At 35.5% G+C, this 26,805-nt stretch overlaps 1 protein-coding gene across 1 annotated transcript in view; it reads right to left on the bottom strand.

Moving 5' to 3' along the window:
- The window catches only part of sntg2 (syntrophin, gamma 2), a 375,695-nt gene that overhangs the window by 81,623 nt on the left and 267,267 nt on the right, over positions 1-26,805 (bottom strand). Inside the window, exons 8-9 of the mRNA XM_088904645.1 lie at positions 23,943-24,034; positions 12,167-12,294 (exon numbers count right to left, since the gene is read on the bottom strand). Coding sequence (XP_088760771.1) covers positions 12,167-12,294; positions 23,943-24,034 — 220 coding nt within the window. The remainder of the gene's footprint in view (positions 1-12,166; positions 12,295-23,942; positions 24,035-26,805) is intronic.

The raw sequence follows: 26,805 nt of genomic DNA, 5'->3' as shown, positions 1-26,805 counted from the left end.
AATACCAGACAAACGCAAACGCGTTTTTAATAAAATGCTTTTATTCATTCAGCAGAGAGTGAGAGGGACATCCAGCAGAGAGAGACACACACACCGGTTTTCATTGACAAAAAGTAATTGTTTTTTTACATTCCTCTTGTCTAACAGGAATGTTTTGTTTGTGGACAGACTGTTAGACTAAAGGAAAAGAGCGCCTCCTTCTATGGAGCATTCCGTTGATCCGATCACAAATTATTTTCCAGTCGCACGAAGTAAGGGTTGAGAATCTCCAATTCATCATGCTACTAATGGTTTCCCAGAGATTGCAAGGCAAGGCACTTTTGCCTCTGGACCCATCGAAATTTACAGACGTGGTCCACCCCCAGTAAATTTCAAAAGTCACAAGATTTCGAAACACGAGGGCGGCGTAGCGGTCAGCTCTTGCTTTCCCGTCCAATGAAAGGCAGGTTCCTTTTGCCGAAGTTGGGAGACATCAGAGGCTTACTACACCCGGACTGTTAGACCAACGCATTAGCACGTCAAAGCCCATTGAGGAGCCGGGCGCAACAATTGTTTTGTCCCTTGATTTACTGATCTGCATTAATTACAGAAATCGAGTTCCTGCTCTTTGCAGAAGACCTGGTCCTGATGTCGCCCACAGAACAGAGGCTGTGGCAGAACCTGGCACTGCTGGAGCTGGACAAGACCAGAGTTATGGTTTTCCAGAAAAAAAGCAAGACCTCAGGGAAACAGGTACAAATTCACACTTAACAACAACACATTAACACCTAACAACGGGAGCAGGGCCGAATTAGGCCAGTACCCACTATTGTTAAACATACAGAAAAGAATATTAAAGTATTGGCTTTAGTATTAGCCATACAGAACATTAAAGTGCCCCTTTCCATTCAGCGGGTGTCTGAGCCGCTGTGTCCTATCTTCTGACAGTCGCTGTTGTGAATGTCTGTAGAGTGTATCTTATTTTAAGTACTATTTTTTTATATTATATTCCCTATTAATCAAACTCTAAGAGTATGTATCGGCTTGTCCCCCCCCTCCCGCCCCTCTCTGTGTACAGTAGAGCCTCCTGTCCAGCCAGCACATGTCCACAGACATTCACAACAGCGACATATCATAAAACGTTTGCGCATATAGTTAAATTATTAGTTGTTTTTCAGGAAGTTAAAAAAAACACTTGAATTACTTATCCAGTCTCTTGAAATAAAGTTAGTTTTCAAGCAATGCAACAGATGTCGGGCAATGTGTTTTTTTTTAATCCAACATTGACAGCCACATCTTAAATCTTGTCAGTCAGCTCTTTTTTCTCTATTTGAATTGTGGCGATTCAAACAACCTGGGATAACAAGTGGTCTCAAAGTCACCGAGCTCACAGAGCTTCAACAACAGATGACAATTCCCTTAGTCCTTCCTTAGTCTTCCTGAAATTGTCAGATTATGAGTGAATAAAAGCATCTTATTAAAAACACGTTTGCGTTTGTTTGGGAGCTATATTATGTATTTTTCATATGTAAGATATAATGATGTGTTCCCGCTTACACATTGCACAACTTTAAAAGCTAGAAAAACAGGTTTCGATTCACATTATCTGGCGAACCTTGTTTTGTCAAAGGACAGCACAAAAAAACAGACAATACACGGGGGGGGGAGGGCAAACGAGAGAGAGTTTTTTGCCCTCTGTCAAAAAAACCCAAATCACCCGGGGCAGAGACTCTGGGGTGATCATTGTGTGGTACAGAGCAGAGCTCAGTCACTCCAAACAAGTAGTAAAGAGAGAAGAGTCAACAGTTGATTTAAGGACGCTCTGTCAAAGTGCAATGAAATACAATATTGTTGTTGTTCCTGTTATTGTTGTTTTTATCCTGTAAAGCATTTTGAGAAGCCACCTTTAAAGGCGATATATAAAAGCGCTGATTCTTATGGAATGTGTTCCGCCGGGGATTCAAAAAATGTTTTTTTTTTTTTTAATTGTGTATCCAGTTAAATAGCAGTATAACCTTTATGTGATATCACCTTAAGGACAGCACATACAAGGGTTAATTGCACAATGGACCACGCCAAGAAATTTAAAATAGTCTTCTTTAGGTGTGAGGGTAGGAGTGGATCACAGCAGGCATAATCAGCAAACCAGGAAAACAAAGAACAGGACAGGTGAGACGTGTATCCAGAGAGCGAGTGATCAGAAAAAGGGACAGCTGTTACGCCCAGGTTTTCGACACAATTGTTTTAACTTGCTAATGCATCAGACACATTTCCTGGTGTCCTGGTATTAGCTCATCGGTATGGTGTAAGTTTTATCTGTACCATACCATACAGTATATAGGTACAGAATTCAAGCTGCACCACTGTATCGCTTTGGTAAGGAGACGGACAATGGCCAAAATCACGAAGACTCTCTCACACCAAATAATGAAGATGAAAAGAAACGGGAAGTCAACACGGGACATTGTACAGCATTTGGCTTCGATGGACATCTTCGTTTCTTAAAGCACAGTGAGACGACATTATAAAGGGGAGAGGAGGCAAAGAGAATTTAAACAGAGGACGATTCAAAGGTAAATAACTTTCTAAAAATACTTTTCTTGCATGTAAATACAACTACGCACATTATTTTTAAAACTAACTGTTGATCTCTTTTTTTTCAAGTCCTATTGTGCGAGCTATCGACAAACTGAATGATGAAAATGATGAGCTACCGGCGATGCAAGTCCAAAGACGGCTATGGGCTGACCTCGGTGCGACCGTTAGTCCGACATCAATAAGAAGAGTGCGCTGGAGGCTTGGATGGAGATACAGAAAAACCAACACATGCCCCATGATAAGGCTAAAAAACAAAGAGGAAAGACTCAAACAAGCGCTCCAATGGATTGAACAGGGGGAGGCATTTCAGGATGTACTTTTCACTGACGAAACAACAGTGGCTCTGGAACAGTTTTCAACAATGTCATTTTGCAAAAAGGGGAGATATGTGGACAAGCCAAAGCCCAAACATCCACTGAAGGTTCACGTCTGGGGGGGTATATCTAGAAGAGGCCCGGGACCACTTCTTATTTTCGAAGGAATTATGGACCGTGAATTCTTAGAGGAAGTCGTGGTCACACAGCATGCCGCCCCATATATCAGGGAGCACTTTAGATCAAGGCACTGTCTCTTTCAAGACAACGATCCGAAACACACAGCAGCAAGGGCGAGGCTTGTAGCAGAAGGAGTGACCTGGGTGAAAACTCCAGCCGAATCCCCAGATCTAAATCCGATAGAGATGGTTTGGCATTCGCTGAAAGACTACGTTCGGAAAACTGCTAAGCCCGTCTCAAAGCAGGAACTGATCGATGCGATCTATAAATTCTGGGAGGAAGAACTGACCGAACAAAATTGTAACAATTTTATCTACAGGCTGTTTCGTGTTCTTCCTAGGATTGTTGACCGGGGTGGGGGACATTCTGGAATGTGAGTCTGAGAAAGACAGTCTCACGTTTGTGGACAGTCTGTCCACAAACAAAACATTCCTGTTAGACAAGAGGAATGTAAAAAAAACAATTACTTTTTGTCAATGAAAACCTGTGTGTGTGTCTCTCTCTGCTGGATGTCTCTCTCTCTCTCTGCTGAATGAATAAAAGCATTTTATTAAATCGCGTTTGTGTTTGTCTGGGTATTTACTTTGTAATCTGTGGTTTACATCTACTGTATTGCTTTGAGATACCACTTTTAAAGGTGATATGTAAAATAAAGTTTTTTATTATTGTTATAGAGAAACATGATCAGATTTTCCCTGGTTCAGAAAAAAAGATCTAAAGTGCTACACCTAACTTTCTTAATTCGATGTATTTAAAGCAGTGAACTACTGTAGGTGTAACATAACATTCAGAAATACAATCGAGAATAGTTTTGTGGTGTTTGTATAGATGAAACGTTCCTTAAACGTATAACGTAACAAAATTAAAGACGATTAAAATCTGTAATCTTTCCACTTGTACTGTATGTCATCGGAAAATACAAGAAGTTTCTGCTTTGTGTAAGGATGGTATCAAAAGGTAATCTAAGTGGTGAGAAAGCTGTGCTCAATGTATTTAAGGGACTTAAAAGTAAAAGGAGATGCTTCATATTGCTTGTCTAGTTTTAAAAACTAAGTTATAAATGCAGACGCTCCCTTGGTGCCGCGCCGGGTGTAAATATCTAAATATACATTCGTCCCGGGCAGAGGCCGAAGAGCTCCCGGCTGGGGTGCGCGGGGAAGAGCAGGACAGGAGTGAAAGTGGTCAGGGCGGGGTTTAGGAAGGCCGCCGACCAGTGCGGCTGTCCCACAGTGAAGCAGGCGTACAGTCTGGGCAGGTATAGATTACACTTTTCTAAACCATATTTGAAAAATAAAAACAATTACAATCTAATCCTTCCACGTTTGATCCCAAAATCCCAAGAAAAATAAATCTAAACAGGGAGAAAGCTATGCTGAAAGTTTATTAAGATACTTAGAAGACAAAGATACTGTATCAATTTATGTTGCATTTGTCTGATTATGATTAAAAAAAAACACATATAATTAAACACGCGTTTGCGATTTAAATCAAAACGCGATTTAAATCAATATAAATGTTTATATTGTAACGCATACTGTCCAGCCTCCATTTCTCTATAAAAATTTACTCTATTACAAATTTACAATTTGTTGATAATAGAAATGTTAGGTTCTCAAAAGCTTGTGATAGTTGACCCACCCAGGCAGCAAAAGATCGGCTGCACTGGTAAGATGCGACACCGAAGATATGATTAATAACCTTTTAAATCTGAAGGGAGATCTGAAGGGATCCCCCTCCCCCCACACACACACACACAATAGAAGCAGGAAGCAGAAGCAGGGACCGTTGTCAGAAGGGAAGAAGGTGACTATTCATTGTTATCAAAAATGACAGATTCGATCATGTTGTGATATTTTGAAATATAAAAGTCAATTGATTGTCCATAATATTGCTATTCTATTTTTGTTTGTTAAAAGAAAAGTCACAGCGCCAGCTGGATTTGAACTTACAACCCATGAGTTGGTAATCAGGCACGTAGACCAGTGGGTTACAAGGGAAGTCGCATGAAGACAGAGGCGAAACAGCCCTACACAGCCCTGTCGCAGTACACGAATATAATTATATCTTATTAATTTCTTTAGATATGCGATTCTTTTAATATGCTTTATTCAAACTAAGGTTTCTAAAAATACAACTAGGTACTAGATATTGTTTAACTTCTTAATGCAAATGTGGGCGCAAGCGCCTACAGTCTAAGAAAAACTTGACTTAAAAGGACCATCTCACTTCATCCTTTTACATCACTAAAACCACAAAACCTTTACAGAAAACCTTTTATCAATCAAAAAGGTTCAACTAGAGCTTCACAAAACTGTTTTCAGAACCAGAAAAAAAACGTTAATTTAATCAAACCAAGCCTGTGTGTGGCGTAGGTGCAACCGACCATGGTGTAAATCAATATTTACTTTTGATTCCTGCGTCATATTTAAATGTTTTTTTTACCAACAAAACCACAAAACCTTTACAAAACCTGTTATCAATCGAAAAAGGACAACCAGAGCTTTAAAAAAAACAAGACAATCAATCACAAAGACACTTTTTATCTGGTGATGCAACTTTCAAAGTGCATCGATAAGGTAATCAATAAGCCACCAAAACAAGACCACAAAAACCAGCAATATATATATATCTCATGTTTTTACCTTATTCTAAAGCATGATATGTATCCACAAAAGGCTAGACTAACCCACCTCCAGACCTGGAGGAAATTGAACATTATTGGCTTTGGAATAGATATTTGAAGCAGAACTGCCAGAAATAAGGTGATCTGATTGGTAAAAAACGTTGTCATTCATAGTATTTTCAGCCATTCAGAGCCCTTAGGGGGTGAGACTTCCTCTAGAAGCCTCAGGCTGCATTCCACTTGCCTTCTGTCAATCATTGACTCAGAAGGGGTAATCAACCAGTTTCTTATCAGTTTCTAACCAGTGGTCCTTTTTACACACCAGAAGACAACTCTGAGGTTTTTTTTCAATACCTAATTGCAGAAAAAGGCTCTCTAGCAGTGTCTAAGGGTTTTTATAGCAATTGCAATGGTTTTTATTTTTATTGCTTTCATTATTTTTTTATGATTTATTTATTATATGCAAGAAATTTCATTCCAGGTCCAGTCTTCACAAAACATTATGTGGAATTTTTTCAAATTAATCAATATGTCCCAGATTTTTATCCAAGCTAGTAAACACCTAAGACAAGGCCTGCAAAGCATTTCCAGCTACCTGACAGGCCTAGAATTGAAAATTCTGACCTCTGAAGACCTGAGTGGACACATTAAGAAATAAAAGAAACTTGACTGTTCACACTCAAAGCCAAGGGGGTTAGCTTCGATTTAAGACCTGAACCAGGCTCCTGCTACAGTATGTTCTGCTGCAGAGATATAACACAATGTTTAAGGGGAGGAAATTCCAGGCAGACATTGGCTAAAAGGATCTTCGACAGTAAAAGGTTTTAAATAAAAGCTGTGAAATGTTTAACAAACCGCGATCTTTAAATCTGTAGGTTGCAGGTGTTATTCACGTTTTTATTTCATGAATAATATCACTTAACAATGAATATGAAAAACACAAAAAATGTTAATATAGTGTACATATTATTTACTATTTTATTTTTTAAAAAGTCTTTGTTAGAAGAAAAACATGTGCCCGAACTGAGTAGTGAACTCGGATTGCCTACATAGAATGAACTGCTTAAAAATGTTCCTAAAGTAATCATGCGTGAATGAGTCAAATTAAAAATAAAACGGGTTTACAAAGAAAGTGGATTACAGTAATACTACCAGCTATATAAACACATATATTTAGATCCTTAAATTAATATTTAGATAAACAGTTCCATATTATATTCCCTATTTAGCGGATTCTAAAAAGTATGAGGTTTTTTACTGTGATAACGAGTGTAAGTATTCACAGAAAAGGTTAATCACTTAACTAACTTAACTTTGAACGTGTTGTGATATTTAGAAATACCAACAAATTCAATATAGTGTCGATAATATTTACTATTTCAGTTTTTCAAAAAAATGTTTATTCGTTAAAAGAAAACTCATGGTGAGAGCTGGGTTCAAACCCCCAGCATGCAAGGCACACACCAACACGCCGCTTAACAGCTTAAGCTGTATCTTAAGCAGGCAAAATGTCTTCACGTAGTTATCTGAGTTAATCTGATGCAGATGGTTACAAAGAAAGTGGACCGCGGTAATACTTTGAGCTTACAGCCTGTCCAAGGTCATTCATTATTAAAACTATTCATAATATCTTCCGCAAAGACTTTGATGCATAAAATATTTATGCATAATTAAAATATTTATAATGAAGGTGGAAGGTTGTGTACTTTTGTCCAACTGAGCAATCATGCTTTTATAAAATATACCAACTTTTTAATGTTTAATGATTAACATGCTGTAATACACAGTTTAAAATTATTAAAAGTCTAAAGACTTAAATTCTTAATTGGAAACAGATTGTCCCTCAGCAGTGACGGGGATTCAAAACCAGGTGTTTTCTGGTGACAGCTCAAATGCTGTACATGAGACGTTAAGCTTTATTAGCTCCAGCTGGTGGTTTTACAAGGTGCTTCTGGATACTATTATCATAACATGCGGTATGGCTGGATCTGTACCACCTAATGCAGATACAGGTACAAGTAGCTGTATGATGACATCAGGAAAGTAGTAGAAAGCAAAAGTAAAAGTGATGTGATACTTCTGGTAATTTAACTTTCCATACATAAATTCTTATGTGGTGAGGCCCAATACAGAAGCTGAAATTCAGATGGTTGAAATTGATAGTGCTTCTTAGCAATCACAGCAAGGGAACTGAAGTGATAGAGGCACAGATTGTGATTATAATATGGTATCTTTTGATGTATACTTTTAAAAGTTCAAGAACATAGTCTAAAATTAGGATTTATAACTTTACAAACTATGAAGGAATGAGGAAGAGCTAACAAGCAGTGAACTGGAAACAGATAGATGAGTATTCACAGTATTCTTCAATTAATCAATTAAATCCTACAACAGTGAAGTTCTAAGACCAACAAATATGGATGTAATGGTTTAATGGAGATATTAAGAAAAATCAGGAAGGAAGAGAACACTCCACAGATTGTGTAAAGGAGTATATAGAATCACAGGAATTCTGCAACCTAAAAAATAGGTTTAGAAACCTAGAAAAAGATAACAGAATTTCCAATAGGTGAGACAGAAAAGAATATTGCAATAGAGGCAAAAAATAATGTATAACACTTCTTCCAGTACTAAAACAGTTAATGAAAAAATGGAAATACTTGGTAAGATAATAGGAATTGATTTTTTAGCACGCAATAAAAAATAGTTAACATACTGTACAAAATGAATATTTCATGCAAATGTTTACAATAGAAAAAATCAATAACATCCCCCATGATATAGAATAATCTCCTGCAGCACTGGGTAATTTTAACATAAATCTTACTGACGTTCTAGAACAGTCTACAACAAATCAATGGTGCCTTATGGAATTTTCCCAATCAATTAAGAGATAGCATGGATTTAGAAAGGGAAGGTCTTGTCTAACTATAAACGCATATGGCATGATATATTAAGGTTTCCAGAAAACAAGTCACAGGAATGCAAGGTAATACTGTATATGCACAACAATAAAGAACTGGTTAATGAGCAACACCTTAAGAGGTAGAACTTCTAAATATGCAGATGTGAGTAGTGGTGTACCATAGAAATCCATTTTAGGTCTGTTGCTCTTCATGATCTATATAAAAAAGCTAGATTTTGGTACAGTTAGTAAACTGATCAAACGCGCTGATGATACTAAAATAGGGGGCATGGCAGGCAGAAACAGCAGCAATGGAGTTACAAGAAAAACATGGAATACATCGAACATTGTTTAGTGAAATTCAACAGTGATAAGTGCAAAGTGATCCACACAAGTAGTATGAATATACACAATACATATTGCATGGGTGCTTCTGAGCTGCAAGAAGGTACAGATAAGATATACTGTACCTGTACTGCATGAGGCTGGTTTTGCAGATTGTGTACATTCCGTAGTGGGTACAGAATGTTGGGGTATAGAGTAAATGAGTACGATATAAATCCAGGAATTTTCTTTAAGCTCTACAGTGCACTAGTAAGACTTCATCTAGAATATTATATTCATTTTTGTTCACCAAACCACAAAAAAATATTACATCTTTAGAACGTGTTCAGAGAAGAGAAACAAAAGTTATTCCTGGTTTCATGGGACTGTTGTGGAGAACATGGGAGATTTTATATACAGTAGGTATACAAAATCTGATTATCTTGATTTAAGAGTGAGCTATATCACTACTGCACAACTGTTCCACACTGGAAGCAGACTGAAGACAGTGCTTAGAACGGCAGCAGTAGTAATATACAGTGATTACAGTATATCCATGTGTGTCTCTGTACTTATTTTATCTCTGTATCTGAACAAACTGTTTGTAGATAACATATATTTTCAGAGGGCAATATCATGCAAAGCAGAACAAACTATTACAGAAAAACTGCAGTGATTAATGATAAAAATTCTACAGTACTTTCTGTTAGAATGCAATTATTTCTTATATAATCAATATTTTATGTTGATTCTTTTCTGTGATGTTCCTATATTAATATCGGTTATATTATTGTACATCAACATGTTTTAGTGTGGATTCTACAGACAAATTAGCAAACTTATAAATGATTTGTAATATGGTAAAATCACATCAATTGAAATGCACAGAATTATTTACAACAAGGAATAGAATTTTCCAAAACATAATCAAAGCAGAATCTTCTTCATCATGCTCGACCACATAAATGACCTTCTCCACATCTACATCCACATCTAGCTGTCTGACCCTTAAACCCTTTTGCCTGTTCCAAACCTGTCTCAGTCAAGATCTTTATTACTTTGTTCTTTCCAGATATTTAGCAATGATTCAGGCATGCTATGTTTTTTTTACAGTTGGTTTTGCTACTTCAAAATGGTGTTAATGATAGATTACAAGTGACCCATAGGGTCACAAATTCTAATTTGCATGCATGAAAATCATACTCCTTTCACACATCCATAAAGAACAGTTATTAAGATTCAGTATTAATCAGTGTGTGGTAATAATATCCTTATTCCTGGCAACAGAGGTCATTTCTAATAGAAAAAAACAGTAGCAGAAAGTAAATAACATGGTAAAACCTATAAATAAACAACTGGCTGAAAATACTGTAGATCATTATTTCCCAGTCTGGATCCTGAAATATGTTTGTTGTTTTTTTCCATCCAACTGAACTCTTAATTACTTAAAGTTACTGAAATCTTAATTAAACTATCTTTTTACAGCATTGATTGAATGATCAATGTGTTAAAATGTCCATAATAAGTATTCTTAGTGATTTATGAATTCATTGATAAAAATCTTGGTCATTAAAGATACCATGGCACTTTGTGAAAGAGTTATTTGTTAACCCTGTATCTCTTGGTAAAATTCTACTCTAGATTTACACAATCTGTCTGTACTAAAATTTCCCATTTTCTCATTAGGTGAAGCCATTTCTGTGTTTGCTATCTGAACTTCTGTGTAGTGAGGCTGCGAGCATATAGAATAAACACTGTCACAAGGTGCCCATGTGTGTGCTTATGAGTAACTTGGGGCACATGAGTATTTTTTGTACTATGGCAATAGAGTAGTAGCATCAGGGACAAACTAAACAAAGATATTTATTAATCATATATAAAATAAGACAAAGTAAACCACATAAAATATTGAATCTATACAGGTACTTATAAAATGATTTTTCTCCATGGTGATGACATTAATACACATCAGCTTACACATACCATGCCAATACCAACACTGACACACTGACCCTATGTGATATAATATGTGATATATTAACAAACCAACACTATTGCATAATGACAAATATGCAAAAATAAACATATGATATTAACAATAAATATTCCTACAATGCATGAAAAAACTACAAAGGTAAAATACCAAAGGTAAATTGGACATTAAAAAACAATAACAGAGTATCTACAGCAAAATAATGTTTATTAATAAAATGTCATGAAATGACTGGAAATACTGTAATAGAAATATATAGGTAGGGGTAGATGTCTTTTATCATTTTTTATAAAAATAATTTTGATAGTCCTACCAATCATAAGAGCATATGAAACAACATCAGTTCACTGAAGATAGGGTAACCATAATTGAATCAAACAGCAAAAAAAATAATTAAATGTTGGTTTGTTTTTCATTTTATGGTTTGATAAAGCTATTTTTGATTTCCGTGTCCCAGTGATTGTTCCTTGCCAATGTTTGTTTGTACACAAAACTTTTTGTTTCATACTTTAATGAAGTGCACTGTGACTTAGAAACCTTCACTTTTTCTCAGATGTGCAAGAATTTGAATTAAAAAAATGTCATTTTTTTCAAGCTATGTATTATATCTACAGTAGTTTTTGGTTTGCACCACTTAATAAAGAAAAGATCAACTTAAAAGTACATTGGTTGTATGAAAGAATACTGTATATGAAAATGGTCAAGGGAATTAAGCTGATAGTAGCATAATCCTGGTTTAAAATTACAGTTTACAGACCACTAAGGCAATTATTTTTATATTGCTTCTTCTACCAGTAAGTTTGCTAATGCTAAGTGTTCACTTAGGTAATTTACTAATTATTGTATCAAACAAGATTAAATCAAATGATTTCTTTGGGATTATAATGCTTTCTTTTATCAAATTCATTCACAATGTAAAATTTCTAAATTAGTGACTAATATCTTATCATTCAATTCCATTTCCCCTGCACAAATATTTTTATCAACTCCAATGCAGAGTTTGTATGATTTTTTTTTATTTTTATTCTTGGTCAAGAATGTTCTAAAGCATTCATTTTTAACATTGCACTTATTCTGATGGACTCATGATCACTAACCTTAAAAGGTCAGAAGCATGTCCATGCATGGATATTGGGCTTAAAAACCTCTCATCTTTAATGGAAAAGGCCCAGAGACAACTAACGTCTGCTTCATAAACAACAATGGCTTTGAAGTGAATTACTCTACACTCCCCCCTCTGGATTACAGACCTTAATTTATCGGTTCCAGCCTTGTATCTTGAGACTTGAGCCATCAGCAGAGGGATAGATAAGGTGTCGAGCCAGCGCTTCTCATACTTTGGTTCATTAGCTGTGGGTGAGGAAGGTGAGGATGGTGCCTGCACAGAATAAATGAGAGACATTGAAGACATCATCTTATCCGGTGCGGCAAACATGGATTGTTCTCTAGTATAATTAAACTAACCCATACAATTTCATTTAGAGTTGAATCCAGCCATGGCTTCCTGAAATGAAAATGCAACCTACAGTATGTTTTATGGTTTATACTCCAGTTGTCATCCCCACATACTATAGCATTCTGTACTTAAGATGCATAGGGCAAACTTTTACTAAAATATATCATAGGACACAACTGAAAATTGTGTACTTCACTAGAAATTGCATCATTAATAATTAAGGAGGGAATGGCCAGATTCAGCATAATAACATATAGTACTTCTCAAAATCCTAAACATCTGAGGAGGGCTGAATTGCTGACAGAGGAATAATAGCACAATTGCTTTGTAAATATGCAGGTATAGAAAAAGAAAACCCCATTGTAGCCCCATTGGTAGAGCCACTTTAAACAAGACTTTAGCGTGGAATATCCATCCAGTGAGAAATACCTATGTTACATCAGCAGTAGCTCTGAAGTAGAACAGATGAATAGCCTACAATGAATAGCCAGGTATACTGTATATTTGAAATTAGTATAATAAACTTCTAGACAACATGTATTCCTTCTATATTATGATAGACAAACATTTTAGTTATTTTGGCTATAATAGGAGCACTCACTTAAAAGTGAAAAATATAGGCTTAAAATAAAACAGTCTATTAGTGTGAAAAGGCAGATAAGGTTGCAAAGATCAGCAAGGTTTAAGCCACACAATTCAGAAAACAGAACTTTTATTGCAAACGTCAATGGTCAAATCTAAACATATATACTGTAATTGAGAAGAAGGTCCCATAGAAATGTATTTTATATCAACTAAACCAAGTGGATTATTTTCCAGGTTTTCTTCTCCTTTAAATCCAAAAAGAGACTAGGGTTGCTCAGATGCATGTAATTGGAACTGACTTCAACAATTCTGGGACTGCCAGACAAATCCTTTCTAAGAATAATGTTAAATTAACAACGTCTACTCTTCCAGAGTTGTCAGGAAAGGTCCTATGTGACTATTCTACCATTGTTAAAATACAATTTTTGAAAAAAAAATGCTGAGCACAAAATTCAGATGTGACCTACAACATCCCATTAATATCAGACATAACTTTAGAAGCGTTGCAGAGTAGCATGGTGGTAAACTCTACTCCACAATTCCAACCTCAGATACAGTATCTGTATGGAGTTTGCATATTTTCTCAGTGGGTTTTGTTCATGTTCATTCTGCAAACCTGTAATTCTACAATAGGCTTTGTCTTGTACTATAAACAACTTACTTAAAATGACACCTTACTTTAAAAGACAAACAAGGACAAGAAAACAAAAGCAGTCCACACATATATGAACAACAAAACATGCACGCAATGTAGCAGGAAATTACATGTAAATTTGTATCTGTTATTTGTTTTCTAAAAATCACTTTCATCATTGCTTCAATTGAAATCTAATATTTCAGTTGAAGCTACGATTAAACTGATTCCTTTTCCCATTATTTCATTAATTTTTATCTATATACAGTGCCTATAGAAAGCCTACATACCATTGGCAAAGTAACACATTTTATAGTCTAACAGCCTCAAATCAAGACTCTTTGAATCAGAATTTATTGAATCATTGTGACACACATTGAAAAACAAATGCTCAAACATTCTGAAAAGTAATTACAAACGAAAGCCTAGAAAAATGGGTTGCCTAAGTGCATACATCTCTTAGTATTAGCAATTGTAAATTAGCTCTTGTGAAGTCAATTGCCTTCCAAATTATACAACAAGCTAATTAGCCTCCACCTGTGTTCAGTTGTAGTGATTCTAATGATTTCAGAATAAAATCAGCTGTGGGTTGTTACTCTCAAAGCATGGATTAATTTGAATAGTCTTTTCTTTGACTTCAGGTTTTTGGCCTGTTAGGGGAGAAAGTCTACTAAGAAAGGTTTATTTGGTATTGAATAGTTTTCTGGCTTTTGAAAAAGGAAGGGGTTGTTTTTTCTCCTTTTGAATCCTATTAAAAAGGTAGCAAAATAGCAGCTAAAGTTGGAGATGGGGTGGAATGACTACAAACTCTGAGTAGATTGGCTTTCATGAGGAAAGTTTTGCAGAAGGTAGAAGAAGTGAATTGTTCAATTGTACTGTTATGTGAAAAAATGATATTTGAGTTTCAGAATATAGGCATGGATTGGGGGGGGGGGGGAAGGTATTTGAAATTCTTTCAGGAGAAAGGATGGAGTGGTGTATTGGGAATTTTTCTTTATTGTGGCTGTCAGACAACTTGGTGTCCATATACATTTTAGCAATGACTAATGATACTGTAGTGGTGGAAGTTGTAGCATCCTGGTTGAGTAAATATTGTGTGGTGCAGAGGAATCTAATGAAATTGTATATGGACCGGATTGAGAAGAGAGGCTGTAAAATTGCACATAGATCACTAGGGATATGGGGAGAGGGGAAGGGTCAAACATCTCTCCATCCTGATTATTTTAAAGGGTAACAAAGGATCGTTTTTATGAGGACCAGCCTATGTTATGTAGACACTGTGGTCGAGATGGGACATTTGGCAGTGGTTTGTGTATTGTAGGCATTGTCCTGAGACTAGACATGAATTTGAATCGTGTCCTAACAGAAGAGTTTGTGAGATATTTCTCACATATATATATATATGAATTGACCTCAACTGTTCAGGAATAAAGTCAAAAAGATGAAATGATCAAAAGAATCCGAAGAAGAAGATGACATGATGAAAGGGAATGAAGTTGAGGAAAGAGGACTGAACTGTGAAGAGCCTCTGTCTGACCTGTGGATGAGAGGTAGGAGAATAAAGTAATTTCAGTCTGAAAATAAAAACAATGGCTCAACAGAGGTATCTTAGGTGGGTAGCTGCGTCAGCATGCGTAGGCTGCAAAGGAACAAGTAATAGGTTTATTCCATGCTGAAAAAAAGAAGAAAGAGAACACAACGTTTTGGCCGTGGAGATCTCTCTCTGTCCCCTGCTCCCGCCTCTCACTCCTCCTCCTTTCCAACCTTTGTTCTCCCGCTACTTTACCTTTGCCTACTGCCCTGTCTCTCTCACACCTGAAGAAGGCTCCACGGCCGAAACGTTGTGTTCTCTTTCTTCTTTTTTTCAGCATGGAATAAACCTATTACTAGGGATAAAGTGGATTGGTGAATTGGTGATGAGTCCTGTTCCTAGTGTGTGAGATGCCTTATTCAGCTGTAAAACAGAATTAATTGGTCATGGACATTTTGAGATGTATGGGTTGTTTTAAAATTAAGTGACAGGTTTTATGGATTATAATGTTGTTGTCCATTCTAACTAATGCAAGAGGGATTCAGAACATGAGTAATGCACAAATTGTTGAAATATCTGAGAACAGTGGATGCAGATATTGCAACAAAAGGAATATGACATCTTATGTAGAGTGAGAGTAGCTTTCGCTGGAGGGGTCAACTGTTTGGAGTGGCTCTAATGTGAGCAGAGCAGATGAATTGTCTGTATTAAATAATAATTATTTGAAATAAAGAATTGCTCACTTGTGGAATGTGGAAGATTGCTGAGAGTGAATATATTGTTTATGGGGGGAGCAATGACATTGAATACCTACTGTATGCTCCCACTAACATTTATTGAGATGCAGTGCACTAATAGGAGGAAGAGGAGGTCTGAATTGTGTGTTTTCTGACACAGATACAGTAGAACAAGGTCATATCAACTTTGGTAAGATCAGACCTCTGGGTTATTAAAGAGAATTGTCGAGGATTTTAAAGTGTCTAATTCCTTTTGTGGGCAGAAAGACAGGGGGCTTCAGATATGAGATTGAATGGATTGCAGATCTTGGGTGTTGATTTTCCCTTTACGAATGGATAGTGTGTATCAAGTTATTTGTTTCCAGTGTTTTTTTTATCAGAAACTTTTGAAGTCTGTTTTTAATCTGCAAGAAGGAATACAAATCGGGGGGGAAGTGGTATAGAAATACTATTCTATGCAGTCTAGAGATAGAAGATGAACTTAAAGTTAAATATGAAAATTGGAGGTCCGGGTCCTTAAAGGACTTCTTTGGCTCTCAGGCTCAATGGTGGGATTGGGTAAAAAAAACATTTTTTTAAGGCAAAGGAGCAAGTAGATGAATGCAAATGGGGGAAAAAAAGGTTTGTTCATAACCTAGAAAAGAGAAGATGATATTTTCAAGAACAAGAATGGGATTTCATAAATGAGGTGAAGAAAGAACTTGAGGCTCTACAGTAATTAATAAAAAGAGTAAACAAGATTTATTTAAAAGTAGGGTAAAAGTGTGCTTATTATTTTGAGAAGATTGTGGATAAAAATGAACATATTACTGTTCTAAATGAGGAAAGGGGGTGATGTAGTATCTTCTATGGTGAAAAATGTTATAGTGGAAATTTTATAGAAATGTGTGTGATAAGAAAAGAATTGTGCAGAGTGCTCTGCTGAACAGTGCTGAAAAGGTGAAATGCATATCAGAACCTGTGGAATTGTGTAGATTTTATGGAAGATTAATTTTTAAATTATTAAAAACTTCAACTGAGGAAAAAATACCAGCTCATGATGGGTTACCATTATAATTTTATTAGCAGGTTTTAGTCTATAGTGGGTCCTAATTTAAATACCTGTTTAAAGAATGTAAAACAGTAGGTAACCTATCAGAGAGTATTAAGATTGGGGTAGTGTTTATCATTTATAAAAAGGCTAATAACTTAATTGAATACTGATTATAAACCATTTAGTAAACTGTTGCTGTTACGCATGAAAAGAGGAAGAATATTTATGTGGATCACATGTTCTGTACCAGGATGGGGGCTGAGGGATGAGCATGATTTTGATTAGTGATGCAAGGGGCTATTGAGGTGAAAAGAGTAGTTTTTGCCTTCATACATTTAGGCCTAGAAAAAACATGATAGAATGTCACATCACTATGTCTGCACATTTTGGTAGATGGACTTTTAACCTGGGTAAAGCTGCTCTATTCGTAAAGGAAGATTAAGTGTTTATGTAACCTGTTTTAACATAGATACAACTATGTTGTATCTGCTATGCAGAGTTCGAAAGGGTGGTCCATTGAGGTTTAGAACCCCCTCATGGAAGACTTAAGAATCAGTAAGCATAAACGTGTAGCATTTGATATCACTCTAATTCATCTGGATTTAAATTCAATCTAAACAGCCCTGGAGGCAGTTGAAGATCTTTGTAGATGGAAAGGAGTTTCAACATAAGTTCAGAATGACTATTAAGATTTTGGGTTTCAATTTTATGGTGTAAAAGACAGGAGAAAGAAACAGAACAGAAGTGGGAAGGAAGGTTTAAACATGGGGAAGGTAGAGAACTAGCACCTGAAGGTAGAGCTTTGATTTTAAAACAAATTGTTTTACAGTGTTTCCCCTGACAAGGTCACCTTTAAAAATGATAAGAATTATCATGTAATTATGTAATTGTTTATTCTGGAGATCAAAATGAGGGGGCAAAAAGGGATGTTTATCCCCAGAGAGTAAAAGAGAAATGTGAAGAGAAAAACGGGCTATAAAAAACAATTTGCTGTTGATTTAAAGTAATACAGTTCATAGAAGAATTTGTATCTAGTACAAGAAGTAATAAATGTACACATTTTGTAACAGTAGATTGGCTTATCTGCAGTTGTCCTGAAGGAATCTTTAAAACCCCACTGTGGCCTGAGATCTCAGGGGACCAGTAACCTTGGTTGTCATGGGAACAATGCAGTTTTGTAAGACTTTCTGAATTCTCAGTTTGTCATGCAAATCTAAATGTTTTTGTTTATTGAGGCAGAAATATTTGATAAACCAGCTCCTGGAAATTTCAAAAATCAAAACATTTTCTTTCAAAAAATGCTGTAACTCTGATTCTTTTATCTGGAAGATGATCATAAGATTAATTTTCATTTAGACAATTGGCTTAACCATACAGTATTTAAACAACAAACCTTTTTCTAGCTCTTTTAAAATTGAAAGTATTGTATATGAAAGCAGCTTAAGTGTTTGTGCTATGTTAAATGAATGTTGGTTCCCACAGAAGAAGTAAGAAATATTGAATGTAGAAATTAAAACAAGATTCCATGATCTCTTCTCCCGTTCTCTGTTTTGCACTCTGAGGTTTATGAAAATTGTTATGATTTATAAGCATGTTGCTATTTGGAGTTAGAAAGTCAGATTGCAGTCTTTTTATACAGGAATGGGAAGACATACTGTAAAAATACAATGCGTTCCAAATGTATTCATACCTCCAAAGAAAGAGGAACAAAAAACAATCTTAATAGCCATTGCATAGAGCCAACTCTTATGAAATGGTTCCAAAAGCACAAGCATATTTATTAATATCTCTGTGGTTAGTATTTTTCATATCCTTCTCTGGCATTGCTGACATCTTTTACACTGAAAAGACACCTTCTGCAGTGCGCTATGAGATTCTGGCACTTTTGAGGGGCACGTCAGGGAAGGTCTTAACCATTCCTCCAGACAGAATTCAGACCCATTGTTTTAGTAAACTGTCATCTTGAGTTCAAATTGCAAATATTCAATTGGGCCGAGATCTGGAGATACATTTATTTTGTATGCAATCAACCATTTCTTTGTCAAGCTGGATGTGTGCTTTGGATTATTGTCATGTCACAATGTTCATTTTCAGCTAAAATTTGAGGTTATTGGCAGAATGAATTAGGTGTTTGGCCAAATATTCTGGTACTTGTTAAAGTTAATTCTTAACAAGGACTCCACAACCAATAGATGAAAAACAACCCTGTCATATTTCACTGTATTATGAGTTTTTTCACAACATGAGGTTTGCAATTTTCATGACAGACATACAGTAGCATTCATGAGCATGTCCAAAAAGATCAAATTACATTTAATCTGATTAAATTTTATGAATGAAAGATTTAATTAACATTTAATTTTGCCCTCAAAAATGATTCTTTCTTTTACAGTCATGAATGTAGGGGACATACTGTAGAATGGTAGTTTTTAACATTTTCTATTGTGAACATGCCAGTTTGTGTCAGAGATCTCTAAGTTGTTAAGTCTGGATTTACAGTTTTCTCTTGATTCTTTGATCTTGCAGCCATGACATTTGTTTCCTCGCCATAAAGAAATGTAGCTACTGCCAATTATTCAATTCAAACAGCATAGGGTAATTAAAGTGCAAACATTTAAAATGCTAAATATGAAGTTTAATACTGTTTTTCATTTTGCCTGTACCAAAGTAACCATGAACAATAATTCTGCATAAAATTATACACTGGAACAAAATATTTTCTCTGTCAAATGTACAAAACGCATTCAATGCTTCTTTCTGATGGCAAGGAAATTTTAAATGCAGTTCTGATGCAGGAGCATTGTCACGATCATCATCCCTTCTCTTAAAGGCACTCCAACCCTTTGGTATTTTAGTTTATTATGTGCACCTGCCCCCTGTTTAGTCGGTCATTATTTAAGCCTGGCGCTCCTGCTATTCCTGGCTCAGCATTGGAAGATGGAAGCCTGCCTACCAATGGCGTAGGCTTCAGAACGGCATCTCGACTGTCTGAGACCGGGGCTTGGACTGCCTGGCCTCATTATCTTGTTTTTAATTCCCTGTTCCAGATCTTGTTTCGTTTTAACTTCGTCTGTCTCGGATGGTTTCCCGGTACCTGGACCCTGGACTGCGCCCTAGATTTCCCCCTTGGACTCTTTAGACTTGTTCGCTTGCGCCACTTCCCCCGAGCACCGGACCACCGCTGTCACGCCCCCTTGTCTGTCAGCCTGATCCCGTCATCCTCATTTTGTTTTCATTTTTTGAATGAAAGCACTGAACTTCCAGGACCAACACAGGAGCAAATCAAGAAAACGATTAGGTATCCTCAGGTTGCATAGCATGATAAAGATGTCAGATGTCAGTGAGTACACAGCCAGATTTTCATATCAACACAAATTTATTAATTAAAGAAAGCTAAATGACACACTCATTGAACTATGTCTAATGGAAATAAATTCAACACAATAAGATTTGACAACTCATTTGCAGGTATTAATAATATGGTATCTAAAAAATAATTTCAAATATCAGCACCTTCATCCATGACTGCTGCCATTACATAACCACCTCAGATTATGAAACAACTGACAGTTCCAATTTACATTTAGTCACAAATTATGTATTACTGTTTAATTTCTACCTGGACACAAACTTGTCAGTCATAGAGCAACCATTCAATATAAAATAATTATGGCAGGAACTGGAAAAGTTACTGACTCCATAGTGCCCAAACATTTTGCATATTACAGACTAGCTGTATGTTAATTTAGTAAAAGAAACAGAATTAATTCTGTTTCTGATGTGTGTTTAGATTCCAAAGGAACATCTGACTACAAACTTGCAAACAACTGATCGGATTACATTCTTTTAAGAATAATAATAAGAAGAAGAAGTTTAAATGGTTAATAGGGGTTATACCTACTATATAAATAATTAATTATGCAACAATGCCATATATATGATATAATGTTTTTATGGCATTATAGTTTTTCTTTTTTTCTCTTATTTGTATGTTAGAGCCTCAACAATGTTAGATGAGCAGGGGAAATTCAGCGCTGTGGTCTAAATGTGGAGGTTGGTCACAATTAGCAGGGAACATCATTATGAAAATCTTATTAAAAAGACACAAAACCTGGATATTACCATTTTTCAGCCCAAATGTGATACTGAAAATGTGATCCAGCTGCAACTTGTTCTCAGGTTGTACTTGAAAAAAATCACTGTGGCAACTCCTTTGAAAATTGGTTGCTACCACATACAGTATACTATTATAGTCTACATACAGTACATCAGTAATAATCATTATCCATAGTTAATAGGCTGCTTTCTTCTTCTTGCAATTGACTTGAACATAAGTGCATAGGAAACAACATTAGAAAGGTCTTCAAATGAAAAGGGGGCATTTGCCCAGTCTTGCTCATTTGCATGTTTAGTAGATAAGTAAAAGAATCCTAACATTTTATCCATCTGCTTCTTAAAGGTGCCTAGAATTTAGGCCTCATCCTCGTCACTGAGAAGGCTGCTGTAGATACCCACTACTTTTAATAACGATTTGTTTTCTATTCATTGTCTTAAATTAATTCCTCTTAAGTTTCCAATTATGACCCTTTGTCCTTCTTTCACTACTGAATGTGAAACAGTCCCCTGGGTTGAACTATCTATAATACATCGGAATTTTGTTGCTGTTCTTTGAACTCTTTCAGTGGCCATTTTCCTAGTTAATTATTACATACCAAACTGTTCACAAAAAAGTAAAGTATACTGTCAACACAATTTCACTCGGTATTGCTCAGTGAGACATAAAAAGGTGTTTTATATCTTAACTTTCATAATTTGTTCATATGTTAGGTGGTGCCAAGTCTTTTGTTTTTTAAAGTATTTTTTGTCATTCCTTTCCTGTATATTATTCTGCAGCTCAGAAGATCACATGTAATATGTATAGTACATCTTCCTAGTACCAGTTTGTGTCACTTTGCACTTACTGTATTTGTGTCATTTCCCAAATATCAGTGCATGATTTTTGTAAAAAGTCTTTGTAACTCCCGTACCCCTGTTTGTGTTTGCTAATTATACCAGATTTTAGAATCTATATCACTAATAAAATCAGCAAGAGCAAAAGGCCTAAAATGGTTCTTTGTAGCAAACCACTACTCGCATCTACCAAGTTAGAGGTTATACTCCTTCAGATAACATACTGTTCTTATAAATTAATGTTAACCAATGTCTTTGTTGCTTGTTAAAGAATTCTAGGAATTAAACAAGACCATACCTTTCTAGTCCCATGTTGGTTGTTTCTTCACACGTCAAGTATTTTTCTAATTTAGGTCTATCGTTTTCAGATTTTTACCAGTTATATGAGTAAGGTTAATTGGTCTGTAGTTTCCTGGTCCAGTTCCATCTCCCTCTTTGTGGTTTGTGTTAATGTGACAATTTTCCTTTTCTAAGTGAGAATGTAAACATTCTAGTTATGAGCTGATGAGTAACATTCCTTATTTACTTAAGTAAGACTGGAAAATACCTTCAGAGTTCTTTTTTTATCATTCCTAACCTTTCTAGAACCTTGTATAAGTTACACTAAAGTTACACAACCTGATGTATAGTATGGAGTCCTGTATTTGTTTTCTATCATATGTTAACTATATCTTTATCACCTTCTATTATTAATCCTTTTTTTGCGGTATAAATTATTTCATAAAGTACTGTATTTTCTCCCAATTAAATTGTTTGTTTCCAGTTGCCGAACTGGAAAAAGTGTTTTGCATTATGTTTGCCTTTATTGCAATATTCTTTACTTTATTCAGCTTATCCTATAGCTCTGTTTTGATACTCCTTTTTTCTATCGTTACACCAATTTATACAGTCTGTAGAGCTTCTTTTCTTAATGACTACATAAACCATTTGGGCCATATTTTCCTGGATTTAGATGTTAATGTTTTAGGAATTAATCTGTTTTGATTCTTGAACATCATGTGCTTGAAATAAAACCATATTTCATCTTTTGATTCTGTCTGTTTCCAGTTTCATAGTCTGGTTTTCTAAAACTATAAAGCCTACTTTTAGACTCGTGTATTAAAGCATTGAAAGATGCTAAATTATTATCTCAATGCCCAGTGGTTCTAACAGATAAATAGAATTTAATTCTATCCTGGTTGATTGAGAATATTAAGTCAATTAGAGCATCTAATGTAGTTTGTTTTTTTTTGTGTTAAAAAGCAAACTAACTTTTTCAGCCATCTAATATCCCAATTACGTGCGGAAAGTCTCATAGGAAGTAAATGTTACCTTTGCTACATACAGTACCTTCCTAAACTCATCATACAATAAACTATTTGTGCCCATATGTGCATTAGGTAGTCTATAATATACAGCCATTGATGAGTCCCTATGAATTCCTATTTTCCAGTTGATCCCTTTTAAAGTTGATCCAGTACATTTGAAAGTTCCCATACCTTCTTGCTTCAGTTGTCTGTAGGTTATTTTTGATTTATAGACCAAATTCACAACATATTTCCAGTATATTGTGGGTATTCAACATTTTAGATTTTTGTGTTATTTCCAACAATAACCTTGTTTCAGTTATTCCTGTGATATCCAGGTTAGTCGAGTAGCTTCATGTCCTTTCCACTGAAATTAAAATATAAGCATTTAAGAGTAGATGAGTTTATTTGTTTTGAATTTGTTAAAACCATGATTTTCTGCTCCCACCAGGATTGGTCTGTTTTAATATCCCTGCCACCCAGTTTCCTAGGTAAATTATTTATAAACCTCTCTCAGACACACTTCACCAATACTGTACATCTTTGCCCCAGTACATCTTCCACCAATTCCAGAAGACTCCCAATGCTCCATAAACCTTTTGCACTCATCTGTCCTCACAGTGTCCTTCAGGCTGTCAATGCATTTGTAAGAGTTAACTTAATGCTTTGATTTGTGTAATGTGCAGCATTATCCCCAGATGAGTATGTGACTTACTCAAATGCAATAGGAAGAAAGGAAACAGTGATAGATACCTGGAAGCCATAGGGACATATTTAAAAGCTCATATATAATGAAAACTTAAATGAGCCTTACTGTATTTGAAGAGTTTCCATTTAGATGTAAACCACTGTCAAAGAGTGGGGAGGAAGTTCTGCTACTGTTGTCACTAGATGGTCCTGGAGAACCTAAAAATATAGAAGGAGTTAAGCTGCAATCTTGATTCCATTTATCCTTTGTCAAAAAGATAAAGAAACTGTATATATTTTTTCTTTATTTCTCAAAAGAACAAGGTGTATAGATAGACCTCTGCATTTTCAGCATCAAATATACTTTGTGAGGACTCATATTTCATTTATAGAGTATTCCTGTTTTTCTAAAATTGCTGAATTTACTTTCAACAAGAGGCTTTGAGCTTCATGCTTTGTATAAAATAGCTGCTAGCTTACAAATAGAATGTTTTTAAAAGATGTGTTACACAGTGGCACTATATTTAGGAAAGGATAATTTGGAACAAAGTTATTTCATTTCATTTTTGAAAATGTAGTTTAGGAAATTAATTGGTAAAAATCCTATTAATTATTCATAAAACAATGAAAGCATTTTGTATCTAATTATACAGTATGTCTGAATCCTAAGCAGGCAGGTGGCATTTTTAAAATCTTAAATGCATTTTTTATTTTTTTATGTGAATTAGTTTGCAGGGACTAATTTACAAAATTGTAAACAAAGCACAAGTAAAACATTAAAAGTTTGCAGAATTAATGTTTTAGGACAGATTTACTTTATTCTACTATATTTGCTTTCATTAGTAGGATGATTGTGGAATATTTACCATTAGGTTTATAGTTAGAGTGGGCTCAATTTAGAATAAATCATTGTGCTATCAACGAGTGATGATTTAACCATCAAAATGTGATTGATGCATATAGAGGCCCATTTGCTGCTGTTGTGCCCACTGCACAGATGCAAATAATTTATGCTTTAAGCACCATTCAGTACAAGAGACACCCTATCTGGGGACTGAATACTGCCAACAGTTATTCTCCTGTCTGAGAGGTACTGTAGGAGAAATAAAAAACAGCTTTTTGCAGTCCCAGGACTGTTTTTTTTTTTTTGAATCACCAATTATTTTTGCTGATATACCTTTCTGACATGACAGAGAATGAAACCCACAGACATGCTCCTCTGACATATCTAACTGCAGACTTACGTCAGCTCTATTTGTCAGTTCAAAAATCCATAGCACCCCACAGAAAGTTAAAAGTAATCGGAGGAGCAATGCTTCTTCTCTCAGTTACGACCCTATTACCCTTCAAGCGCCCAACAAATCATAGAAGTCAGTGTTTGTAGAAAAGCAGAGAGACCTCAGGTCTCTACTATACAACACCAAACTCATCCTGATGGAACTCTGCCAATTATAGTATGTGTTGTCTTTTGGGGAATCCTATTCCCAGGTGGCCAATGACCCATGCTTGTATTAGTGATAGCAGTGATGAAATGGTGAAAATAATTGTATATTGTTATAAAATGTCTGATTGAACAGTATTTTTATTTATCTGCTTCCCCATATACTGTATATTACTGACATTAACCAAAGCATAAGTCTCATCATCCAACACTGGTGTTAAGCTAGAGTGCTGTTATTGTTTATGAATTCCTCTTTGGGTATCACTGGCATAAAGTCAGAATGGCATTAAGTCACATTAGTTGTGCGAACCTTATCTTATATTAACTACCTGCAGCTGGCACATTAATTGGTCTGTCCCTTCTCTTTCTACACTTTCTAATCTGAGACCATTAGAAACATTAATTCCTAATACGTAATTTCTTATTTTGTCCTGAGTAAAAGAACTATATATGGGCTGTGTATTTTCTACATTCGGGGGGAACTTTCTACTAAGCTGAGCCTTTGAGAGTGATTAACAGTTTTAGGAACTTCCCTCCAAAAAGAATGAAGTGTTAATTTCATTCTCAACTAAACTGTCTCAAGATTGGAAAATATTTGCCCCCGGATCATAATACTCAACATACTCTGTCTGAGCAAGAACCTTAACTAGTCAAGCCATTTTCCTTGTGTTTGATTGTCATATACAGTATGTTGAATGAGAGGTGCAATAATCCATCCATCTATTTTCTAATTGCTTCATCCAATTCAGGGTCGTGGGGGGGGCGGAGCCTATTCTGGGAAGTAACAGGCATAAGGTATGATACAGCCTGGACGGGACATCCCTAGTGAATTGCTGGAAATGATTTTCTGTTTGTTGAAAATAATGTTCTGCTTACATATGAAATCATTTACTCCTAATCAGCAAGCGAAAATCGATAATCACCATACAGAGTTCCATTTCCATGTTCGCACAAGTGATTTCAGATTATGCATGCAGGGCATAATTTTTCACAAACAGAAAACAATTTTCAGCACTCAAAATACCATATTAACTATGTAATTTTAGCAAGCAGAAGGAGCATTTATAAAAATATTTATGGCATACTCACTAAGCAGAAAACTTAGTATGGATATATCAGCATGAAGTTTAGAAATCAACTAGAATAGCATCATGTGAAGTGCTTATTAAAGTATTTGTGAAACTATTCATTTTCCACATGTAGTGCTGTCTAGCTGGTTACAGTATGTTTCTTTAAACTGTTTGTGTCACACAATTCAAAATGAATTTATTTTAAAAATGAAGTGTGGTTTTTAATTAGAATAGGGTAATTTGTGTATTTGATAAATAACAACAACCAAGAGTTTTATATTATAAAATAATGTGTAACTTCCTTCTACCTACAATAAACTAAACTGTACTAAAACAGTATTAAAACTGTTAGGACGTAATGACATTTGGACAGAAAATTTCAAAACTTCTAAATACAAATATCTGCCTGATTAATTTACAGTACATGAGTTTATACTTTTGTATGAGTATAAACTCTTTGAGTTTATACTCATGTACAT

This window comes from Atractosteus spatula, chromosome 2 (assembly GCF_055471065.1).
Source record: "Atractosteus spatula isolate fAtrSpa1 chromosome 2, fAtrSpa1.hap1, whole genome shotgun sequence".
Taxonomy (NCBI): domain Eukaryota; kingdom Metazoa; phylum Chordata; class Actinopteri; order Semionotiformes; family Lepisosteidae; genus Atractosteus; species Atractosteus spatula.
The sequence above is the reverse complement of the archived record's forward strand: the minus strand, read 5'-3'. Positions and strand labels throughout refer to the sequence as shown.